At 44.8% G+C, this 24,400-nt stretch overlaps 1 protein-coding gene and 1 pseudogene across 5 annotated transcripts in view; both read left to right on the top strand.

The window, feature by feature from the left end:
• Cdc25c (cell division cycle 25C) overlaps nt 1-23,175 on the top strand; it is a 29,936-nt gene extending 6,761 nt beyond the window's left edge. Inside the window, exons 2-16 of one of the 5 annotated variants that reach the window (XM_042264389.2) lie at nt 2,768-2,854; nt 2,976-3,053; nt 3,204-3,429; nt 4,912-5,003; nt 6,561-6,606; nt 8,737-8,770; nt 9,022-9,093; nt 9,604-9,702; nt 10,482-10,631; nt 15,186-15,287; nt 18,417-18,479; nt 20,200-20,298; nt 21,172-21,305; nt 22,425-22,536; nt 22,764-23,175. In XM_042264389.2, the coding sequence (XP_042120323.2) occupies nt 3,239-3,429; nt 4,912-5,003; nt 6,561-6,606; nt 8,737-8,770; nt 9,022-9,093; nt 9,604-9,702; nt 10,482-10,631; nt 15,186-15,287; nt 18,417-18,479; nt 20,200-20,298; nt 21,172-21,305; nt 22,425-22,536; nt 22,764-22,916 (1,347 nt within the window). In that variant the 5' untranslated portion in view covers nt 2,768-2,854; nt 2,976-3,053; nt 3,204-3,238 and the 3' untranslated portion in view covers nt 22,917-23,175. Of the gene's footprint in view, nt 1-2,617; nt 2,855-2,975; nt 3,054-3,203; nt 3,430-4,911; nt 5,004-6,560; nt 6,607-8,736; nt 8,771-9,021; nt 9,094-9,603; nt 9,703-10,481; nt 10,632-15,185; nt 15,288-18,416; nt 18,480-20,199; nt 20,299-21,171; nt 21,306-22,424; nt 22,537-22,763 lie in introns of those variants that run through there. The other 4 variants (XM_006977913.4, XM_015996608.3, XM_042264391.2 and 1 more) reach the window with 4 other exon arrangements.
• On the top strand, nt 152-575 carry LOC102911282 (large ribosomal subunit protein eL33 pseudogene; annotated as a pseudogene).
• Nucleotides 23,176-24,400: the final 1,225 nt, after the last annotated feature.

Here is a 24,400-nt window from a genome sequence, read left to right as displayed (position 1 = left end):
CTACAATCGCTCACCATCAAATTCCCCACATTTCCTTCGATCATGGGTCTCATTTTGTAGGGGAGACTGATAATTTTCCTTCCTCAGCCTCTACAGAGTTGGGATTACAATGGGCATTACCATACCAGTTTAAAAATTTTTAATTATGTTGTCCCCACCCCCACCCGCCATCTTGGCGCTGTCGGAGGCCTGCTGGGTACAGGACTTCTAAAAGGCAAATATGTCTGGAAGGCTTTGGTGCAAGGCCATTTTTGCTGGCTATAAGCGAGGTCTCCGGAACCAGAGAGAGCACACAGCTCTTCTTAAAATTGAAGGCGGTTATGCTCGAGATGAAAGTGAATTCTACTTGAGCAAGAGATGTGCTTATGTGTATAAAGCAAAAAACAACACAGTGACGCCTGGAGGCAAACCGAACAAAACCAGAGTGATGGGGAAAAGCAACTCGGGCCGTGGGAACAGTGGCATGGTTCGTGCCAAATTCCGAAGCAGCCTTCCTGCAAAGGCCGTCGGACACAGAATCCGTGTGATGCTGTACCCTTCCCGGATTTAAACTAATGAAAAGTAAATAAATAAACGTGGATTTAAACTAATGAAAAGTAAATAAATAAACGTGGATCTGTGCTCTTGTAAAAAAAATTTTTTTAATTATGAAAAATTTCAAGATAGGTGTGGTGACACATGCCTGTAATCCCAGAATTTAGGTGGTTAAAGCGGGGGAATCATGAGTTTGAGATCAATCAGGGCTATATACCAAGATCCTGCCTCAACTAACCATTAGAAAAAAGAAAAGAAATAAACAGAGAAAAGGGCTGGAGAGAGGGCTCAACGGTTAAGAGCAGTAGCTGTTCTTCCAGGGGACCTGGGTTCAATTCCCAGCAACCACATGGCAGGGGATCTGCACCTTCACACAGACTTACATACAGGCAAAACATGAATGCACATGAAATAAAAATAAATTATTTTTTTAAAAAAAAGAAAGAAAAGGGCCGGGCGGTGGCGCACGCCTTTAATCCCAGCACTCGGGAGGCAGAGCCAGGCAAATCTCTGTGAGTTCGAGGCCAGCCTGGGATACCAAGTAAATTCCAGGAAAGGCCCAAAGCTACACAGAGAAATCCTGTCAAAAAAAAAAAAAAAAGAAAAGAAAAGAAAGGAAAAGAAAAAAAGAAAGAAGGGAAGAAAGAAAGAAGAGAAAAGAAAGAAAAAAATCAAATTGATCCTGAAGCAAAGTCCAGGAAACTGGATGGGTGTGGTATCACACACATGTAATCCTAGAATTCAAGTGGCTGAGGCAGATGGATTTCAAGCTGAAGACAAGTTTAGGCTAAATAACACACAAAACACACAAAAAGCACAGCGTGATGCTTTGCTACTCAAGGGTATGGTCCTGGGACCAGAGAGATCATCACCAGCTGAGACTTTTTTTAATCAATGTAGAAATTTTGGTCTCATACCCAGACCTACTGAGTCCACAGTTTCTCAAGATCTCCAGGTGGTTAGTATGCACATTAGTTGAAATGCCCCACCCAGTCATCACCCCCGCACTCACGGTCAATTATCTCCTGCCCACTCTCAAAAGATTTGAAGGGGAAAAAAAAAAAGACCAATATAAGAATCTCTTGGGCCAGGGGCTGGAGAGATGATTCAGCAGTTAAGAACACATGCTGCTCTTGCAGAGAAATTGAGTTTGGTTTCCTAGCACCCATGTTGGGCAGCTCACAATTGCCCCTAACTCCAGCTATGAGGGATTGCCTCTGACCTTCCAACTGGTGCAAACACACACACACACACAATTAAATATAAAAGAAATCTTAAAAAAATAATTTCTTGGACTAGGGAGTAACAGCTAAAAGACAACAGTACTTGTCTAGCATTCCCAAGGCTCTGGATTCCATTCCTATTTCCACCACCACTACTACTATAATAATCTTCCCGCCCCTCTCCTGCTTCTAGCAGGGTCTGACTCTAGCTCAGAGTGATCTGGAGCTCATTCCGTAGTGCAGGCTGTCCTCAAACTCGCGACCCTCCTATCTCAGTCTCTCAAGTGTTGAGATTACAGGCATGACGCCGACCCTCTCCCTACAGATAAATATATTCTTGTCAATGTTCAAATCTACATAGATAGCCAAAGCTTAAGATTCTTTAGAATGTCGTGAGGGTTATGTCAAAAGGTTCAATTCCTCTGCTCTCCCTAAAAAGGAATTTCTACCCAGAAAACCTCTTGGAAGGGGCCGGTGGCGGCTCAGCATCAACACAGACCTGTCATGCCCCAACAACTGCCACACCGGCGGCAAATGCTCCATTTCCAGCCGAAGGCTAACAAAACCCAAGAGAAACGGCGCGAGAAAGAAGCAAGGAGAAGGAAACACTGCCACTCAAACACAGTTCCTCCAGGACCATCGTCGTTGGCGGGGCTCGGTTCAAATCTCCCGGGGTGGCTGGGGCTGCAGGACTTGCGTACTGGAAGGGTGTGGCGATTGGCCAGAGGGAGAGCCAATGTGCACCGGGCTCTCTGTACAGCGAGATGCCCAGCCGACGAGGTACGAGCCTAGCGATTGGTCACGGGGCGGGGTCCTGGTCTGGCACGCTGATTGGCTGACGCTGCAGGCAGGAGGACGGTGATAGGTTGTTGAGAGAGCGGAAGGTTTGAATGGTCAGGCCTATGGCTGTTGGTCTTGCCCTCCTGCCAGTTCCGGAGAGGAGCAGCAAAGCTGCATCTCGAGCTACCAAGATAACAATTTTAACTCGAAGAACCCCTTCTGTTCCTCAGATTCCTTGTCATTCGGCGGAGTCTTCGCTTCCGTCCAGTCCTGCAGGAGTTTCTTTCTCCAAATTCAAATCTGCCTCTAAACTTAAGGTAAGCGGAGAGCCTGTCCATCTCGGGCGCCCGATCGTCCCTGCAGCGTTCTTTGGGACCGGACGTCCGAATAGCTTTATCGCGTTAGTTAGATCCCTTTTTTTCGCCCCCTCTGGTCGAGAGCGTGAAACTGGATGATCCGGACCAAGCCAATCTTCTCTTCGTCCCACCTTTGAAGGTCTGAGCTTGCCAGACGCCTGTAAGTTTTCGCCCTGAGAAACTGCAATGCGACATTCCAGCGGGTTATATACTTCATCCTTTGGGGGTGCTCCTCCACCGGGGCTTAGGCGGGCCCTGGAAAGGGCGGAGAGGTTGGAAAAGGTGAACAGCTGGCGTGTTCTTCTCCTAGATAGCCCTCCCTCCCTTGGTGAAGACTCCGACGTCATGTCTACAGGATTCTTTCCGTGTGCAAGAGGAGAGGGTGCTTCTGTTTCAGCACCCAGTTTTAGGTCCAATCCAAGGAAGATGTTACACCTACTTTTGGAGAGAAACTCTTCTTTTACCACCCGTTCAGATTTCCCCAAATCTCCGGGAGACAAACTCCTTGACTCGACAAACCTAAGCATTTTGTCTGGGTAAATTATTTTTAAAAATATTTATTTTTAAATGATGCACAGGAGAGAGAGAGAGAGAGAGAGAGAGAGAGAGAGAGAGAGAGAGAGAGAGAGAGGGAGGAGTTAGAGTTCTGCGTGTAGGTATATGCTTGTGATTATAGGTGCTTTCAGAGGTCAGAGGCATTGTACCCCCTGAAGTTAGAGGTGTTTGCTCTGCCTGAAGTGGGTGCTGGGATCTTAATTGCAGTCTTTTGGAAGAACAGCAAACTCTTAACCACTGAGCCATCAACCCAGCCCGTAAATTAATTTTTAGGTTTATCCCTTATCTTTGGTTTTATGAACAGGTTTGTTTGCAGAATTATCCTGTTTCAAGGTTCGAGTCTCAGCCGTGACTTTGACCATGTCACTCTTGAGTCTTGGGCTTCCTTTCTATGTAACAAATAATGGAAAAAAAAAAAAGTCTTTTTTCTAAATGGGACTTAGTGGAGTATGTTTGTGATCTTTCCTTCTGGAGGTTGAGACAGGATGACCACAGGTTCAAGGCCAGCCTGGGCTACTAGTGAATTTCAGGACAACTAGTGGCCTAGAGAGTGAGACTCTATTGCAAACAAACAAATACTAGCAAGAAGAAAAAAATCATTTTCTATCTTAACAGGAATGATCTTTTCCTGTCTTGTGGGGATCAATGTGCTATCTAAGAAGAACTCTGAAAATCCTGTTATTATTTAAGTTTTATGAGTTGGTCACTTTAATTGTATCAGCTTTAGTGTTGTACTTGAGATTCTGGTCATAATGTCTTTACACCTCATTAACAAACAGTGTTTGAGTAGTAGAGATTCCAGGGAGAAACTGCATTTGTGTTCAGTGTGAACAGGATAGAGAATGTGGGGTCAAGATTCTGCTCACTGGGCAGGTGAGATGGCTCAGCCTGTAAGGCACCTGTCACTGAGCCTGATGGCCTGAGTTGGATCTCCTGTCTCCTGGAGTTGTCTTCTGACCTTCACACACAAGTATGTGCTCATACAAAGAATAAAATGTAGTAAAAACTATAAAAAAAAGAGATCCCTTTAGATTCTCATTAAATAAATCCCATCTCAATGTGTTGGTGAGAATTAAATGAGGCTCACATTATTGTGTTTTGTTTGTTTGTTTGCTTGCTTTTTCAAGACAGGGTTTCTTTATGTAACATCCCTGGCTGTCCTGGAACTCACTCTGTAGCCCAGGCTGGTCTCGAACTCAAAGAGATCCACTTGCCTCTGCCTCCCAAGTGCTAGGATCAAAGGTGTGCACCACCACTGCCAGGCTACCTTATTGTAATAGAGAAAATGTGGGGGATTATTTCCAGCCTGAGCTAGTTCCAAATAGCAGCTAGATTTATTTGGGTACTATTTAGATTTTTGTGGTAGTAACTGAGAGAGATTTCAAATGAAGTCATGATCTCTACCTTTTTTAGGATAGTACACCCTAATGGGAATCTTGATATATATTCTTATGTCTCAACAGAGGAACCCCAAAACGTTGCCTTGATCTTTCAAATCTTAGCAATGGAGAGATGTCTGCTTCTCAGCTTACCACTTCTGCTGACTTTGAAACTGGTAGGGGTACCGTCTTTAAAGAGAAAACTAACTTTAAGATTGTTATTTTTATTTAATTGCTATGTGTATGCATGTTTTTGCATGCATGTATGTATATGTACCACATGCATGCCTGGTGCCCTCAGAGGCCAAAAGAAGAGTTGAGAGTTGGATTCCTTGGAGCTAGGATTACTGACTGTTAGTAGCTACCAGGTAGATGTTAGGAGATGAACCTGGGTCTTTCAGAAAAGCAGCAAGTGCACATAACTGGTAGCTTGCTTAACTTGCTAACTTGGGCTGGAGAGGTGGCTCAGCCTTTAAAGGCTAATGCTTACAACTATAAGGAAAAGGTAACTTTTCCAAGAGAGGACGAGGTAATAGGATAGAAGTGGAAGCTGGTGAGAACAGGTAAAGAATCTATGTAAAGCCAGGGATATTGGCATGTGGAAGGCTGAGGCTGCCAGCGCCACCACCTACCAAAACCCTGAGAGAGAACATTTGCCTAAAAGTAGGAATTTTGAGGTTAGATAATTGTTTAGTTGAATGATAAATGGAAAGAGAAAATAACAGTAATAGAAGTTGCTTTGCATTAAAAAAAAGTTCTTCAAGAAAGAATATATTTTGTTGACTAATTAATGGTGGGGATGAAAATACAGTAAAAAAATTTTTTTTGTATCCCGATTTAATCTTAGTAGAAGCAAAGAAACTGGCATAAAGAAATGCTTTGTTCTACAAGACCCCTCATTCATCCTTAGTACTCTCCAAACACAAAAGAAATACTTTGTGAGCTAATTGAGGTGTGTGTGTGTATGTATTTCTGAGTCTAAAACAAAAAAAGTTTTGCTAGAAAACCTTCTATTATTTGCTCTAATTTCAGATTTCCCAAGTAGCCACTTTTCTTTTCTGTTTGTTTTCTTGGGGAGGGGAGAAGGTGGAGGCTTGAGACAGTAGCTCAGGCCCGCCTCAAACTCACTTTGTAGCTGTTGAACTTCTGTTCTACCTCATTTTACCTTCCAAGTGCTGGGATTGCAGACATTTGTATTTATTCATGTTTTACCTGCATGTATAGTGAATGTGTGCCTGGTACCCAAAGAAGCTAGAAGGGGGTGTCAGATCCCTTGGAACTGGAGTAGAGCACCATGGGGGTGCTGGGAACCAAACCTGGGTCCTCTGCAAGAACAGCCTGTGCTCTTAACCTCTGAGCCATCTCTCCAGCCCAGTTAATTTTTTCTTTCTTTCTTTTTAATTATTTATTATTAATGTGTGTTTGTGTGGTGGTGGTGGGATAAAAGACTATGGGATAACTGATGTGTGTTACCATGTTTTGTTTGGTTTGGTTTTTTTGAGACAGGGTTTCTCTGTGTAGTTTTGGTGGCTGTCCTGGATCTCTCTTTGTAGATCAGGCTGGCCTTGAACTCACAGAGATCCACCTGGCTCTGCCTCTCGAGTGCTGGGATTAAAGGTGTGCGCCATGGCGGCCCGTGCTGAGGATTGAACCTAGGACTTTGTGCATGCTAGACAAACACTCTACCAAGTAAGCTACAACCCCAGCCCATTATCCTTCATAACTGATTGCAGGTTCCTTGGATTCCTCAGGACCTCAGGATGTACAGTTAATTGGGAAGTAAGTTCTGCTGTTAAATGGTCTGCATGCCTTAGCCTCTCCTCACTTTTCACTGGGATGTTCTATGTGGACTTTTCAGACTATGAAGTACTTCACTTGGGATGTTGGTGGGCTTGGAGGCCTAGATTCTGACTTGACAGCCTTTAAGTTTCCTAGTTCTAAATAGTGTTGTGAAGTGTGGGCTATTCTACACCAGCATACACAGAAATACCCTGTTTTTACCTGGAGGGAAATGCTCTCCTGCACTCACGCTAGGGCTTCTCTTTGCATGTGAGAGGTGCTGTATGCTAGTGGCTCAGGATGCAGGGTCCGGAATGAGATTGTCTGTGGCTCAGTACTTCATCAGCTGTGACCCACAGGTTCTTAATTCATTGCATCGCACTCTGTTTATTCATAACATTTGAGATAACAGTAGCACTTTTTATAAACAGCTATTGAAAAGATTAAATAAAAACCAGAAGGCTGGGCCACTTGAGAGATCATCTCAAACAAAACAAAACACCATCCAACCCCAAAATGAAAACAAACACTAATTAGAGCCAAGTATTATGATTTTTTTCTTTTTTTTTTTTCCTCTCTTTTTTCTTTTTGGTTTTTCAAGACAGGGTTTCTCTGTGTGTAGTTTTGGTGCCCGTCCTGGATCTTGCTCTGTAGACCAAACTGGCCTCGAACTCACAGAGATCCACCTGGCTCTGCCTCCCGAGTGCTGGGATTAAAGGCGTGCCCCACTGCTGCCAGCAATATTGTTTACATTTGTAATTCCAGGACTCAAATGGTGAGGCAGGACAATCAGAAGTTCAAGGCCAGCCTTAGCTACATAACAAGACTGAGGCCAGCCTGGGCTGTATGAGACAGGATCTTAACACTATCTCCCATCTCTACCCCCCAAAAAAGAAAGAGGAAGAATAAAACAAAACATATCTAGCAAATACCAAGCATTATATTTTTGTTGTTATAACTATGATGAAGTATCACTTGGAGATCCTAAAATATTTAGTCAGGGAGTGCATATGGAATAAAAACTGGTTTCACTCCAACTCTTTCAAAACTTATTCTAGGTGGTGGTCGAACACACCCTTAATCCCAGCACTCGGAGGCAGAGGCAGGCAGATGTCTGTGAGTTTGGGGCCAGTCTGGTCTACAGAGGGAGTTTCAGGACAGCCAGGGCTACACAGAGAAACCCTGTTTCAAAAAACCAAAAACAAAACAAAAAATCAAAACTTATTCTAAATTGACTGTTTTAATATAGTTTATCCTTAGATATTATGTAAGACAGATGTTACTTTATTGCACTAGGGAAAGCTTTCTACAGCAACTTTTATGAGTATATGTGAAAATTTTACTTGTATTATTCATGTTGTCTTTGAACTGTTTTTTTTTTTTTTTTTTCTTTCTTTTTTCTTTTGTCCTGGTACTCTGTAGATGAGGCTGGCCTTGAACTCAGAGATCCACCTGCCTCTGCCTCTAGAGTGCTGGGATTAGAGGTGTGTGACACCACTACCTGGACTGATTTTTCTCTTTTATACTTTTTTTCTTGGAGGCAGGGTCTCACTGTAGTCCAGTATGACCTTGAACTTGCAGGGATCCTCCTACTTCAGCCTCCTGAATGCTGGCTTCATAGTGGAGGACCACCAGGCTGGCTTTGCGTTCCTCCAGATAGCCTGTGCTGTACACACTAGGTGGAAATTTGGGAGGGAAGATGGAAATTCATTTTTTTATAATAAGCCTCCTATGGTCAATGTTAGAACATGACTAAGTTATGGTTTGTTTCTACATAAGATGTAAGGCAAGCGTGGCGGTGTCGTCCGGTGGGTGAGTGCTTGCCTAGCTTGTGCAAGGCCCTAGGTTCCATCCCCAGCACCAGAACAGGAATAAGAGATGCAAGACAAACTCCCCTCTGCTGCATGTTTATCTTGTCTTGTTATGCTGGTGAATTGAGGACCTTCTTCCCAGGATGCCACTGGGTCTTGATAGTTAATACCCTGCACATTGTTGTTGGCAGAGACAAATCACCAAAGACTAGAGCTCCTTGAATAGAAGAGAGGAAAAACTGGGGTGCCCCTAACCACTGAAGAACCAAACTGCTTGGGGATTACCTGACTAGTGGTTTGTTTTTGTTTGAACTTTCAGAAATGATCACCAGGACCTTATGAAAGGCATCCCAGTAGGTAGACCGACCTGCCCACCCGCCTTCCTTCTTTCCTTCCTTTTCATAGAGGGTCTCACGGGGTTTGGCTAGCTAGGCCGGGGCACCTGGTCAGCACAGGGACTTTAGGCGTGTGTCACCATGCCCAGCCTAGACTCTCCTTTGGTTCATTGGACTGTGGGTTTGTTTCTCAGGTGGGAGGCAGAGGGTTCCCAGCTGGTGGTGTGGCATGTGGATATGGGATGCTTTAAGTAGACAGTGTCTTTCAGGTACAACATCTTTGCAGTACTCCAAATGCTTTGGACCATGGCCACAGAAAGGAAGATGCCAATAAAGAAAATGTAAGTATTTAATGGACACCTAGATATATTCATTTCATTCCTTTAAGTGAACAACTGCTTGACGTCATGAAACCTAGAGCTGTTTGTACCTCACTATGCCAGACAAGCAAATCCATCATTGTAACAGTGAAAAAACTGTTTTTTCACCTAAGGTTTAACCTTAGGACAAAAACCTAGCTCTATAGCAAGTTGTGAGTTATGTTCAGTTGATCAGTTTAAGTATACAAATTGCTGTTACTATCATGTAAATAACTGTTTTGAAATCATCATGTTATGTCTGTAGGTGTAGGCACCAGGTGTACACGTAATACACACATATGATAAAATTGGTATCCTCCAAAGTAAATCTGTGTGTCAGACATGAAATCCAAAGCATTATATATCTTCAGATGCACATTTAATGGTTACATTATGTGGTTCATGAGATTTATCCATGGTTTGATCAGATGTGATACTTCTGGTATTAGTACTACTTTTCTTCCTCCAGCCAATGCAGTGTGTCTTCTGCAGATAAACACCGATCTAAAGACAATGGAGTGGGAGCCACCTAGGACCCCAAGGTTCCAAAACATGCCTGGAGATCCTCTGGCTTCTCCTCTCTCTGTGCTGGTGAGTTACTGGATATCAAGTGATGGCTGGAGTGTCATGGGCTACAGAGTAAGCTGTGGACTTCTGGCCCGTTGACTTTTCCTGAGCTGGCGTAGGTGAGGCGGTGAATCCGAGCAGGCTGAGGAGGAGCTATGTGTCTTCCGATCTTTTTAGTTGTTTAAACTGTGGAGTGAGAATATTCCTTAGGTCTTTGGTTTCTTCTTCTTTCCTCTTCCTTTTTTTGGGGGGTTTTTGAGACAAGGTCTCACTCTGTAGTTCAGGCTGGCCTAGAAGTCACTATGTAGTCCAGGCTGTCCTCAAGCCCACAACAATCCTGCAGTCTCAGTCTAGGTGCTGGGATAACAACCCTGCACCACAATGTACATTGTCCAGTTTCTTTATTCTTTTTGGAAGTAAGGTCTCACTGTGCTGCTCAGGCCAGCCTCGAATGCCTGTCCTCTTCTGTCCTTCCCCTCGGTCTCTGAGTCCTAATGTTGTAGGTGTCTGCTACTGCAGGTCACTTCTTCTAAGAGTCGTACACTTTTAATTCCTACATTTATATCATTAGTATATTTTGAGTCAGTCTTTGTACATGATACAAGTGTTCTGAATAAAGGGCTTCATGTTCGTTTGTTATTTTTAATTTTTTTTCTTTCCTTGAGACAGAATTTGAGTATGTAGCTCAGGCCTGCCTCAGCCTGCTAATCCTTTGATATCAGCCTCTTGATTAGTGGGATCATAGACTTATGCTTTCACACTTGGCCCTAACTAGGTTCTAATCTTGGCAATTTACTTGACAGGAAGATGGAATCCTGGTGGACAATGAAATGCGGTATCTGGACAGTCCCATCACTGCAGTTCCTAAACTGAGTAAAAAGCTGAAGCTGGAAGACCAAGAAGGGGTTTCAGGGGACCCAATGGAGTTTTCCCTGGAAGACCAAGAGGCCAAGGTACAGTGTTCTGTTGCTTTCCATTTCCATCCTCTTTGTTTCATCTCATTTATTGTGTGCAGGTGTTGTCTGTATGTTTCTGTGTGTGCATGCATGTGCAGGTGTGTCTGTATGTTTCTGTGTGTGCATGCATGTGCAGGTGTGTCTGTATGTTTCTGTGTGTGCATGCATGTGCAGGTGTGTCTGTATGTTTCTGTGTGTGCATGCATGTGCAGGTGTTGTCTGTATGTTTCTGTGTGTGCATGCATGTGCAGGTGTGTCTGTATGTTTCTGTGTGTGCATGCATGTGCAGGTGTGTCTGTATGTTTCTGTGTGTGCATGCATGTGCAGCCACATGTGCGGTGGTCAGAGGACAACTTGTGAAAGTTAGTTCTTTCCTCTGAGGGTCCAGGCGTCAAACTCCGTCATCAGGTCTCACAAGATGAGTCTCCTCAGGGGCCCTTGGTTTTCTGTTATTGTTTCTTGTTTTTTAAAAGCAGGGTCTCAGCCGGGCAGTGGTGGCGCACACCTTTAATCCCAGCACTCGGGAGGCAAAGCCAGGCGGATCTCTGTGAGTTCGAGGCCAGCCTGGGCTACCAAGTGAGTTCCAGGAAAGGCGCAAAGCTACACAGAGAAACGCTGTCTTGAAGAAAAAAAAAAAGCAGGGTCTCATGTAGTCTAGGTTGTTGACATTGCTGGTTAGCCTAGAGTAGCTTTGATTGACAATCCTCCTCTCTTAACCTCCTGGATACTAGGATTATAGCAGGGCAATCTTGTGCTACCACACCAAATCTTCTTTTTTATTTTGTTTGTTTATTTGAGACAGGGTCTCACTACGAGGCCCAGGCTGTCCTAGAACTCACTTGTAGCCAAAGCTAGTCTGGAATTCACTGTATAGCCCAGGCTGGCTTGGAACTCCTTGAAATCCTCCTGCCTCATTCTCCCAAGTGCTAGGATTACAGGCATGAGCTTCTACATTTGTTCCTAAATAAACAATATTGTATACCTATTGTACTAGGGCTGTGAAGATGAAATGGACAAAGACAGACAGACAGACACACACACACACACAGGCTTTTAATCATGATACATACCTGTAATTTCACCACTTCATAGATAGGAGCAGGACGGTTGTGTGTTAAGAGCCAACCTTGATTACATAGTAAGACCTGGTCTCAAAAGGGTCGTGGGGCTGGAGAGAGGGCTCATCAGTTACGAGCCCTGGCTGCTCTTCCAGAGGACCAGGGTTTGAGTCCAAAAAAAAATTTTTAATTAAAAAAAAGAGTCTTTAGACTCGAAGAATTACCTGGCTGATAGTGTCATGTCACCTTGGAGATCGTCCTATTACTGGATAAGAAAGTTTAGTCAGTAATTTGAGTCACTATCAAAAGCAATGGCTGGAATCACCTAGCAGGATCTTGCAAGTGCCCTTACCATGTACTTCTCCCATCACTAGGAGATCATCTGAAGCTGCTTGTTGACAAACCAGAGATAGTTTCTGAGGTGTTTAGCACTTCCGAATCAGCTTCAGTTATTTGAAACTAATGTGGGCAAAGATGTTTATAAATTCATTCACGTAAATGGAGTAGCTGACTGATGGAAATGGGAAGGGCATGAAAGAGCAGAATAGGGGATGTAGGGGGTAATGTGCTTGACATACAATGCACATTTGTACTGAAGCTTTAAAAAATTAAAAAGAAATGATTTGCCATAAATGGTGGTTCCTGCTTATAATTCTAGCGCTTGGTACCCTGAGGCAGGAGGGCGTCCTCAAGCTCGAAGTTGGCCAGGGTAGCAGAGGGACACCCTGTTTCAACAAACTGAAAAGTTTCATGAGTTCACAAGGCAGATGTGGTCCCATGGAGTTCGGCACTCAGTTCCAGTTCTCGGCCTCTTCCCAGTGTTAGACCATTTGCCAGACTACTGTGAGCCTCAGTTTCCCTGTATAAATTGGAGCGCAGGGCTAGGCAGAAGCTCAGCTCATACAGTATTGGCTACAGAAGCATGAGGACCACAGTGCGGGTCCCAGAACCCACATAAATGCTGGGTGGTTCCACCTGTAATTCCAGCTCTAGAAAGGTGAAGACAGCAGATGAGATTGGGACCAGCTGGCAGTTCGACTAGCCTCACCAGCTGCTATTCAGTTGACAGACTGCCGCAGAGAATAAGGAGAGTGATTGAGGAAGACCACTGGCATCCACCTGGGACCTCCACACACGTTCACAAACACATGCACATGGATTACAGGAACACACATGCAGAAATACAATGGAGAGTGTAATAACTTCCACAGGATTGCTGTCTATACCATAAAGTGTTAAGAGCAGTTTGTATAAGTTCAAGACCAGCCTGTCTCCATCTCTGCTTCTCCCTAAAATGAAGCATGTGTGTTCTCATCTCACACATCTTTCTCAGCGTGTGTGTGTGTGTGTGTGTGTGTGTGTGTATCTTGAATGTTTGCAATTCTGTTTTGTTTGTGAATTATAACTCAATAAAAGAAAAAATAATGTTTTCTGAGAGTGGTGGCGCATGCCTTTAATTTCAGCATTTGGGAGGCAGAGGCAGGAGGATTCCTGAAAGCTGGAGGCCAGCCTTGTCGACAGTGAGACCTTATCTCAAAAAGAAAAGAGGAAAGAAAAAGAAAAACTTAAAAAGCAGTTGACAACATTCCACATACTTTATTATTATTATTATTATATAATTATTTTTTAAAGTTTATTTTATTTGTGTGTGTGTGTTTGGGTAGATATCTGTGTAGGTCAGAAGATGGTGTCGGAGCTGCTGGAGGTCCAGTTACAGGTTGTGTTGAGCCACCGCGTGAGTGTCAGGAACCAAACTCTGGTCCTCTGAAAGAGCAGGTGCGCTTAACCACAGAGCCATCTCTCCAGGCCTACTTTATTATTGTCAATAGTAACTAATATAATAGGAACAGCATTTGATAATACGATACTAATATGTGCCATGTGGTTTACTACAGTAGAGGACAATCATAATTAAGATAGAGAAGATTCCTTGGGGTAGAGAGAGAGTTCAGTTTGTGGCTCGAGAGATGGCTTGGCGGTTAAGAGCACTGGCTGCTCTTCCAGAGGACACAGGTTCCAGAGGACACAGGTTTGGTTCCCAGTACCCACATTGGTGGTTCACAACTACCTGTAACTCCAGTTTTAAGGAATTTGACTTCCACTTCTGACCTCTATATGAGTAGCAGGCACACACATGGTACACATTCTTACATCCAGACAAAACACACATAAAATAAAAATAAATCATTAAAAAAAAAAGATAGCTAAGCATGGGGACCTGAGCTCCAGCCTCAGCACCCACAGAAAAAGCCAGATGTGGCACAACCCCAGTGCTAGGGAGGCAGCCAAGGGAGGCTGTCTAGCCTCATCTAATCAGCAGGTCCCAGACTTCACTGAGAGGCCCTGTTGCAAAAACAAGGTGGCTCACTACTGAGGAATAACACCCAGGGTTGACCACTGGCCTTCACCCACGGAGCACTCACAGACACAAAGAGAAGATTAATAATAATTGTACAGGAGATCCTGGGTTCAATCCCTGGCATGGGTGTGTGTGTGTGTGTGTACATATTTCTGGAGTGTCATATGACGATATTTTATTGGGATTTTTTGTTTGTTTTTTGTTTTTCCAGATCAGGGTTTCTCTGTCTAGCCCTGGCTGTCCTGGAACTGACTCTGTAGACCAGGCTGGCCTTAAACTCAGATCCGCCTACCTCTGCCTCCTGAGTACATTAAAGGTGTGCGCCACCACCAGCCCAGTTTATTGTTCTTTTTTAAGGAGGAGTCTTATTCTATGCCCTGACTGGTCTCAAACTTGTGTCCTTCTGCCTTAGCATCCTAAATGCTGGGATCGCAGGAGTGAACTGCCATGCCCAGCCCACATGATGTCCTGACACTGTCTTCAGTGTTGGGATTTGAACCTAGGACCTAGCAAATGTTAGGCAACTGCTGAGCCATTGAACTTTACCCCAGTCCATATAATATTCAAATAGGACAATTTTATACTTAAATGTTAGGAACGGCCCTACTGCAGTATATCATTTTACATTCCCACCAGTAATACATAAAAGTCCCAATTTCTCCACATCTTTTAAAAAAAATTATTATTTATTTAAAACTTTTTTTAGATTTTTATTTTATATATATGTGTATGTATTTAGGTGTGTGTGTGTGTGTGTGTGTGTGTGTGTGTGTGTGTAGGCATTCACATGCATATGGCGGTCAAAGAACAGTTTTTGTTTTGTTTTTTGGGGATAGGGTTTCTCTATGTAGCCTTGGCTGTCCTGGAATTAGCTCTATAGCCCAGGCTGACTCACAGAGATCGGCCTGCCTCTGCCTCACGAGTGCTGGGATTAAAGATGTGCACCATCACCTCCTGGCCAGAGAACAGTTTTGTGGACTTGGTTCTGCCTTCCACATTTATAAGGGTTCTGGGAATTGCACTCAGGTTGCCAGGCTCCAGCAAGTACCTTGCTTACTGAGCCATCTTGCCAGCCCTGGTCTTTAAATCTTTAACATGAGAATTGTGGGGTAAGTGAGAGTTTCGTCATTTCAGAGCTTAAGACTAAAGAAGATGGCCTCTCTCTGTGACATTGATGCCGTTCAGATGGAGGAGGAAGATTCTGATGAACGGCATCTGATTGGTGATTTCTCCAAGGTGAGTTTGGTTATATCTGCCTTTACTACTATCTCTGTGTGTGCGCGCATGCACAAATAAATAAATACTTGGTAAATATAAAAAGTAAAAAATGATAAAATTTATCCCAAACCTTATCAACCAGAAAAATTATTTTTTGTGTGTATTTCTACAGACTTTTCCCACACAAACACACACATACAAGTAGGTTTTGTATCCCCCAACACCCGACAACAAAACAAAACAAAAAAGAGTAACTCTTGTGCTCTTTTGGGTCTGTTGAGGTTTTGTGGTTTCTGTTGCTTTATGTCATCTCTGGAGAAGAGCACAGCTCAGAGGTAGAGTACTTGCTACTTTACATCAAGAACGTCTGTCCTGAGGCAGGATAGCGAGTCTGGGCTGGGCAGTGAGAGCCTCTCTCCGAACAACAGCAATTCAGGGAAGGCTAGAGATGGAACCCAGTGACAGATTGTATGCTTAGCATGCTTAAGGCCCCGGGTTCAGACCTCAGACAATCTTTTCAGCAGTAAACAGTTCTGTTTCATCATGTACCTTTGTTTTTCATTTTTTTTTTTTTTTGTTCATGCGTTTACTTTTTTAGAGTAAGTGTGTGTGTGCGTGAGAATGTGTGTGTGTTGGTATCTTAACCACCAGGACAACTGGGGGGAGCTGGTTTTCTCCTTCCACTGTGTGGTTCCTGGGGGTTGAACTCAGGAACCTGGTGGCAAGTGCTTTTACCCTCGGAACCCTCTCTCAGGTCCTATGTTTATTTTTATCGAGGCAGGGTTTCTCTGTGTAGCCCTGGCTGTCCTGGAACTCACTCTGTAGACCAGGCCGGCCTGGAACTCACAGAGATCCACCTGCCTCTGCCTCCCGAGTGCTGGGACTAAAGGCGTGCGCCACCACCCAGCTATATGTTTTTTTTTTTTAAGATAGCGTCTCATAGCTCAGGATCCATCTGCTTCAGACTCCCAAGTGCTAGGATTACAGGTGTACACCAGTGGACTTGGACATTTAGTCTTTTGGTTTTGGGTGTGTGGGGGATGCTGTATGTGCTTTAGTGTGTGTGGGAGCCTGTTTTCGGATTCCTCGTGGCTTTACCCAGCATGTCCGCATAGAGGATGATTAGGACCATGGGCCTGAGTGCAGGTGTCTGAGATGGTCTGCACTTGGCTGTGGGGGGGGGTGTGTCTTTTGCTCTACCCCTTGGTCTTTCTATAAATACCTTGGGGCGGAGACAGTCAGGGCCCGTTGGAAAAGGTTCCAGGTCCTCTCGAGGCTATCCTTTATTTTCTGTTTATCTCTGCAATATTCTCCGCAATAAATCCTTCTATCTAATATTTCCTGCTGCTCACACTCAAGAAAACTCTGAGGAGCTGTGGAGTTGGTGGGTAAACGCCCCACAAGGGTGGGCATCCATGTGGATCCATAGGTCAACCTTAAGTGGTGTTCCTCAGGAGTTGTCACCATGTGTTTCGAGACCGGGTCTCTCACTGGGACCTAGAGCTTGTAGATGAGTCTGGACTGGCTGCCCAGCAAGCCCCAAGGATCCTTGAGCCTCTGCCTCCCAAGCTCTGAGATAACAAAGGCACACCATCCCGCCTGCTTTGTTTGTGGATGCTAGGGATCAGTGCAGGTCCTCATCCTGGTCGTTTGCCAACAGAGCCGTCTTCCCACCCCCCATTTTATTGTTAACAACAACAACAAAAGGATTGCTTATCTTTATTTCGTATTTTTACCTGTTTTACCTGAATATATGTATGAGCAATTGAGCCATAATGTGGGTGCTGGGAAATGAACCTTGACCCTCTCTCTGCAAGAGCAACAAGTGCTCTTAACCACTGAGCAATGTCTTCAGCCCCACATTTCATCGTTAAAAAAAAAAAAGATTGGGGCTGGAGAGATGGCTCAGAGGTTAAGAGCACCGACTGCTCTTCCAGAGGTCCTGAGTTCAATTCCCAGCAACCACATGGTGGCTCATAACCATCTGTAGTAAGGTCTGGTGCCCTCTTCTGGTTATACATGCTGCATACATAATAAATAAATAAATCTTAAAAAAAAAAAAAAAAAAAAAAAAGATTTGGCTAAATGGTGCCCACCACCCAACACTCAGGAGGCAGAGGTAGGCAGGTCTCTGAATTCAAGGTCAGCCTGGTCTACATGGTGAGTTCCAGGATTGCCAGAGTTACATAGTAAGACTCAAAAAACAACAACAAAATGTGTTTATTTTATGTGTGTGGGTGTGTTGCCTGCATGTGTGTCTGTGCACCACATGTGTGCAATGTCGTCAGAGGCCAGAAGAGGGCGTCAGAAATATTGGTACTAGAGCTAGAGACAGTTGTGAGCCACCATGTAGGTGCTAGGAATCTGAACCCAGTTCCTCTGGGAGAGCAGCCAGTGCTCTTAACCACTGAGCCATCTCTCCAGACCTATATTTCATCATTTTCTTTTTTTTTTCTTTTTCTTTCTTTCTTCTTCTTTTTTTTTTTTTTTGTTTTTTTGTTTTTTTGTTTTTGTTTTTGGAGACAGGGTTTCTCTGTGTAGCTTTGTGCCTTTCCTGGAACTCACTTTGTAGCCCAGGCTGGCCTCGAACTCACAAAGATCCACATGATTCTGCCTCCCGAGTGCTGGGATTAAAGGCGTGTGCCGCCGCCGCCGCCGCCGCCGCCGCCGCCGCCACCACTATTTCATCATTTTCAATAACTGTTCATTAGTTAATTCTTTGACTACTCATGATTTCTCTATAAATCCTTTCTTGTGGGATATTTAGTTTTATAATTTTTCTTATGAATTAAATGGGCATATCGGTGGAGAAACATAAAATTTTGTGTACATCCTTGGTAAGTTCCTTGGGATCAGTTCTTAGAAACAGAACTGCTGTTTTGTTTTGTTTTCTAATACCACTTAGAAGCTACATGTGGTGTTCTACACCTTTAATCCTAGAACTCTGAAGGCAGAGGCAGGGGGATCTCTGAGGAAAGCCAGCCTGGTCTACAAAGTGAGTTCCAGGACAGATCTACAAGGAGCAACCCTGTCTCAAAAAACCAAACTCAAACAAATGACTCACTTGGAAAGGACAACATGGGAGTCTTTGATGGGATGCTTGGGTTGGGAATTCCTGCTGTAATTTCAGTTCTTGGGTCTTTCTAGATGTGTGTGCTGCCAACGGTGTCAGGGAGACACCAAGATCTGAAGTACATCACCCCAGACACAGTAAGCACAATTCTGGAGATGGTAACCGGGCGTATCCTATCGTCAGCCGGCTGACCATGCTCCCCTACCGGCCGCCTCTCTGCATTGCTTCCACTCTGTCCCCTCATGTCGGCTTCTTATTCACCTGAAGCTGTATTAAAAGGACTCCTTTGTATCTATTTTCCATCTTTTTATTTTATTTGCTTATTTTTGAGATAAAGTTTCTTTTTGTAGACCAGGCTGTAGATGTAACCAACCGTCTTATTAAATAAGAAACACAGAACCAATGTAAAGAAGAAAGCCAAGAGGTCAGAGCTAAGAGCTAAAACCTTACCCTTCCTCCTGCGGTGGTCCTACCTCTCCGAACCAGAGCTACTTCCTGTGTTAAAGTCTTTATATAGAGTTTCTGTTCTGCCTTCTCATTGGTTGTAAACCCAACCACATCACCACCTCGTCATGGCCTGTCTGTATAGACCTCCAGGTATTCTATGGTTGGTATTGAGATTAAAGGCATGTGTATCCAATACTGGCTGTATCCCTGAACACACAGAGACTTACCTAGCTCTGCCTACCAAGTGCTGGGATTACAAGCGTACTCCACCACTGCCCTGCTTTCCTATGGCTTGCTAATAGCTCTGACCCCCGGGCAACTTTATTTATTAACATACAAATAACATTTGAATACAAATAAATATCACCATGGGCTGTCCTGGATTAGAGATCCAGCTATCTCTGCCTCCCAGGTGCTGGAATTAAAGGTGTGTGCCACCATGTCCAGCTCCATTTCCTGTCTTTTGAAAAATTTTAGTTAAACAAATGATATTTTATTATAGATAAAGGAGAGAAGGGAAGGAAGATAGAAATCAGCTGGGCAGTTCTTTCTAGAAAGGCTGAATTAATTTATTCTTCTAGAAGTAGTTTACATTTTCTCTTTTATTTTTTAATTTTATTTTATTTTTATTTTTTAAAGATTTATTTATTTATTATGTATACAGTGTTCTGCCTGCATGTATGCTTGTAGGCCAGAAGAGGGCACCAGATCTCATTACAGATGGTAGTGAGCCACCATGTGGTTGCTAGGTATTGAACTCAGAACCTTTGGAAGAGCAGTCAGTACTCTTAACCACTGAGCCATCTCTCCAGCCCCATTTTCTCTTTTATTTTATTATTTTTTATTTATTTATTTATTTTTTGATTTTTTTCGAGACAGGGTTTCTCTGTGTAGCTTTGAGCCTTTCCTGGAACTCGCTCTGTAGACCAGGCTGGCCTCGAACTCACAGAGATCTCCTGCCTCTGCCTCCTGAGTACTGGGATTAAAGGCGTGTGCCACTACCACCTGGCTACCCATTTTCTCTTTTAAATACAAACTCTCACCTCTATGCTTTCTGAAAGACTCATGAATGGGGAACTATTTCCCATGTCTTCTTATAAAATTGGGTTCTCTAGCTACTACCTCTGCTCCTGCTGTCCTCCTCGGGTGTCCCTGAGAGACTGATTGTGGCCATGCTTGCCTCTAGATCAACCTCAACATCAGCCATGTGTCCTCTACACAGGCATTGCCACTTCAAGCTCATATGTGGGACTGGGCTTAACCATTGCTGTGTTGCAAATACAGGCTAAATCTGGAGGCTGTGCTTACAGTGCAGTCCTGGGTGAGTGCTAGGAATATGCAGAAAGGCGCTCTGTGGCTCCTCTCTCAGAGTGCCAGTGAACAGCATATTCAGTCATTCTCTCTGTGCAGGTGGCTGCTTTACTGGCTGGACACTTCCAGAGTCTGATTGAGAAGTTTTATATCATCGATTGCCGCTATCCATATGAGTACCTGGGAGGACACATCCTGGTGAGGTCACACTGTGGACATTAGCCAGGGAGAAGCTGGAGACTTGGGTTTATTGAGAAGAGTGATGGGCAAAGAGTCCTATGACATCTAGCACAAGGACAGAGATTATACACTTGGATCACACCGGAGGAAGTCCTTGTTTCTGCTTTAAGTCTGTGCCGTGAGCAGTCTCTCTCCCTCCTTGACAGTCTCTTTTCTGTGGGCGCCTCGAAGTAAAAACAATCCGAGAACTAGGAAGTGCTTTGCCAACATGGGATGTTCACAAACAGTTCCTCATGGTTTAACCTGTGGTCTGGTGGTTCAGTGTAGTCGGAAGTTTCTCTGTGTCCCACCTGGTCCCGCAGCCACTCAGACCCGAATAAACACACAGAGGCTTATATTAATTACAAACTGGATGGCCTCTGGCTCAAGCTTCTTGCTAGCTAGCTCTTATAACTTAACCCCTTTCTATGAGTCTATAAGTTGTCGTGTGCCCATGGTGTTACCAGTTTGCTGGCATCTTGCTGCTTCTTGGGCAGCGGCTGGCCTCTTCCCTTCCTCTCCTTTCTCTTCACTGTCTCTCTTGGATTTTCCCACCTGGCTCCATCCTGCCCTGCCATAGGCCAATGCAGCTTTATTTATTAACCAATCAGAGCAACACATATTCACAGCATACAGAAAGACATCCCACAGCACTTCAGTTCTGTGAACATGTAGGGGACTCTCTGCCAAGCATTAGGGTAGATACAGAGATAGGCTTAGGCTCCTGCCTTAGAATTCCTTCCTGCCTAGTTTTTGGCCTAAATATCCCGGAATAGTATCCCAGGCATTCCTGAGTATTGACTGTACACAAGCCCTTGAGGGAATACTTGCTAACAACATCCTTTTCTACAGGGAGCCTTAAACCTGCACAGCCAGAAGGAACTGCATGAGTTCTTTCTGAAGAAGCCTATCGTTCCTCTGGACATCCAGAAAAGAATCATCATTGTGTTCCTCTGTGAATTCTCCTCGGAGAGAGGCCCCCGAATGTGAGTGTCTAAGGTTGGTGATGGAAATGGATCTTGAATGAGACTTGGCAGACCAGTTTGGACAGAGACTGACCTGAACGAGCACCTTCCAACTACAGTTTGATGGTGCAGAAACTCTGAGACATGGGTCTTGGCTAGTGCACATAGGCCATGGGATGGGCCTACTTCCTGTCCCGTACCTGCTTCCTGTTCCACCAAGATGTGAACAAGCTGTGCCATGACCCCCCGCTGCCAGCAGTGAGGCTGCAGCAGCCTCCATGCCTTAGGGTGATTGAAGGAAGGTGTTCCCAGATTCAAAAGCTTGAGCACTAAGGGGAAGAACTGGGCACTGGAGATGTAACTCAGCTGGCAGAGTGCCTGCCTAGAATGTATGTATGCCTTGGGGTTGATCCCCAACATCGCATAGAACTGGCCATGACTGTGCACACCTATAATCCCAGCACAGAAAAGCGGGAGTCACACAAGCAGGAAGATCAGAAGTTTAAGGTCAGCCTGGGTTCCAGATCAACCTGGGCTAGAGATCTCATCTCAAAAAAAAAAAAAAAGAGGGGCTGGAGCGTGGCTCAGAGGTTAAGAGCACTGACTGCTCTTCCAGAGGTCCTGAGTTCAATTCCCAGCAACCACATGGTGGCTCACAACCATCTGTAATGAGATCTGGTGCCCTCTTCTGGCCTGCAGTCATACATCCTGTATACATAATAAATAAATAAATCTTTAAAAAAAAAAAAAAAAAAAAAAGAGCCAGACATGCAGGTCTCTGAGTTTGAGGTCAGCCTGGGCTACATGGTGAGATCCTGTCTCAGAAACAAAACAAACAAAAAACCATGTAAATGCACACACACAAAGAGAGATTTGGGAATGAAGCTTCAGTGGAGCACAGGGAAAAGAGAATGATATTTGGACCCTGGTTAGCAAACACTGTGAGAGGTTGTGTGTGTTGGGGATGGTGACTGGGGATTAAACCTGTCTTCTAGACAGTGCTTTACCCCGAGCTGCATTTCCAGCCCTAAAGGTTCTCTAGGTTAGTCGTGGTCTGCCCTCCCTGCCCTCCCCACTGAAGGCCCATGGGCGCCTGACTTGGCCTCCTTCACCTCACTCATCTCTGGATTTTCTTTAAAGGTGCCGTTCTCTGAGAGAAAAAGACAGAGCTCTGAACCAGTATCCAGCATTGTACTACCCAGAGCTGTATGTCCTCAAAGGGGGCTACAGAGACTTCTTTCCAGAATATATGGTAAAGGGACGTGGAAGAGCTCAGATGGGGCACGTGGTGGGAGGTGGGGGGTTGGGGGGGTTGTGGCTCAGACTCCGAGGAGCCAGCTTTAGCATGCAGGCTCCAGGGACTGTAAACATCCTGAGAAGAAACTGCTGTCCCTCAGCCAGGGAGAGCAGCACCTCCTCTCCTTAGTAGGCAGAGCTCAGGAGCCTAAGGAGTCCTTGACCTTGTCCCCAACCTTTCAGGAGCTGTGTGAACCACAGAGCTACTGTCCCATGCATCATCAGGACCACCAGGCTGAGCTGCTGAGATGGCGAAGCCAGAGCAAGGCCCAGGAAGAGGATCGGCAGCTTTGGGAGCAGATTGCCCTCCTGGTGAAGGATGTGAGCCCACCATAGTGGGTGTGACGGTGGCAGTGAAGTCACTGGAGACACTGGAGACCCTGAACAGAAAGAGTCATCTCTGTCGCTAACCCCACGACTGTTAAAAAGTGTCTGCGAACACTGGGCAGAGCCCAGGCCTGGTGCTAGTGCCTTTAGTCCAGGACTCAGGAGGTAGAGGCAGGAGGATCTCTGTGAGTTTGAGGCAATCCTGGGCTACACGTGACCCTGTCTCAAAAACAGAAAAACAAATAAAAAGAAAACCTATCCAATAAAAGCTTCCAGATGACTACAAGCTGATAGGCTGTATACTGATGAAATGCTAGGCCCCAGGACCTGCTCGGTGTCAGTGAGCTGCTGGCTGGGTTCTGGATGATGAGCAGAAGTGTTTGCACTGCTTCAGAGAGTTCATAGAGTTCTCTTCTCCGTCTTCACATCTTGCCATAAGCCACACAGCTCCTTCTCCCACCCGGCCAGGCTTTTCGAGGTTGCTGCCTACCCTCTCTCTGTCTTTCCTTCCGCTGCTCCCCATCGTCCACTCCAGTGGGCAAGTAAACAGGAGGAGTGTGACTGTGAGCCCAGTCTCTTCCTGGAAGCTCTACATAAGGAGAAGAGTCCTGAATGAAGGGCGAGGACGGTTTGTGTGGTGAGGACTTGCCTAGAGGTCATGAGAACACTGCGTGTGAACTCTAGCACTATAAACAACTTCAGAATAAAGTTGGAGCCGGGCGGTGGTGGCCCACACCTTTGATCCCAGCACTCGGGAGGCAGAGCCAGGCGGATCTCTGTGAGTTCGAGGCCAGCCTGGTCTACAGAGTGAGTTCCAGGAAAGGCGCAAAGCTACACAGAGAAACCCTGTCTTGTAAAAACAAAAAACAAGCCAGAATAAAGTTGGACTGGGGAGATGGCTCAGTGGGTAAAACATTTTCTGGGTAAGCTTGAGGACCTCAGTTCAAATCCAGGAAGCCATATGAAACAGCACTGTGACTGCATCTGTAGCCCCAGGGTCCTCACCGTGAGATGGAGCTGCAGACAGAAGCCCTGGGAACTGAGGCCGGCTAACCTGGCATACACATGAGTGAACCACAGAAAAGAGACCCCAGCTTAAATAAGGTGGAAGGCGAAGACCAACACACACACACACACACACGGCTTTGAGACCTAAAGATATAACCTGAAAATGCCAAAGTTCTTTTCCTTAGTGCTTAAGTTTTGGGGCATGGACCCTCAGAATCATAGGAATTTGTTTGAACTTAAAAAATTCATGATGCTCACTTCAGCAGCACATATACTAAAAATAGAACAAAAGTGCAAGGATGATGCACAGATTAGTGAAGCATTACACACACACACACTACTCATGGCTTCAGTTTTTTTTTTTTTTAAAGATTTATTATATTTACAGTGTTCTGCCTGCATGTATGCCTACATGCCAGAAGAGGGCACCAGATCTCATTATAGATCTCATTATAGCCACCATGTGGTTGCTGGGAATTGAACTC

Source organism: Peromyscus maniculatus, chromosome 19 (assembly GCF_049852395.1).
Source record: "Peromyscus maniculatus bairdii isolate BWxNUB_F1_BW_parent chromosome 19, HU_Pman_BW_mat_3.1, whole genome shotgun sequence".
Taxonomy (NCBI): domain Eukaryota; kingdom Metazoa; phylum Chordata; class Mammalia; order Rodentia; family Cricetidae; genus Peromyscus; species Peromyscus maniculatus.
The sequence above is the reverse complement of the archived record's forward strand: the minus strand, read 5'-3'. Positions and strand labels throughout refer to the sequence as shown.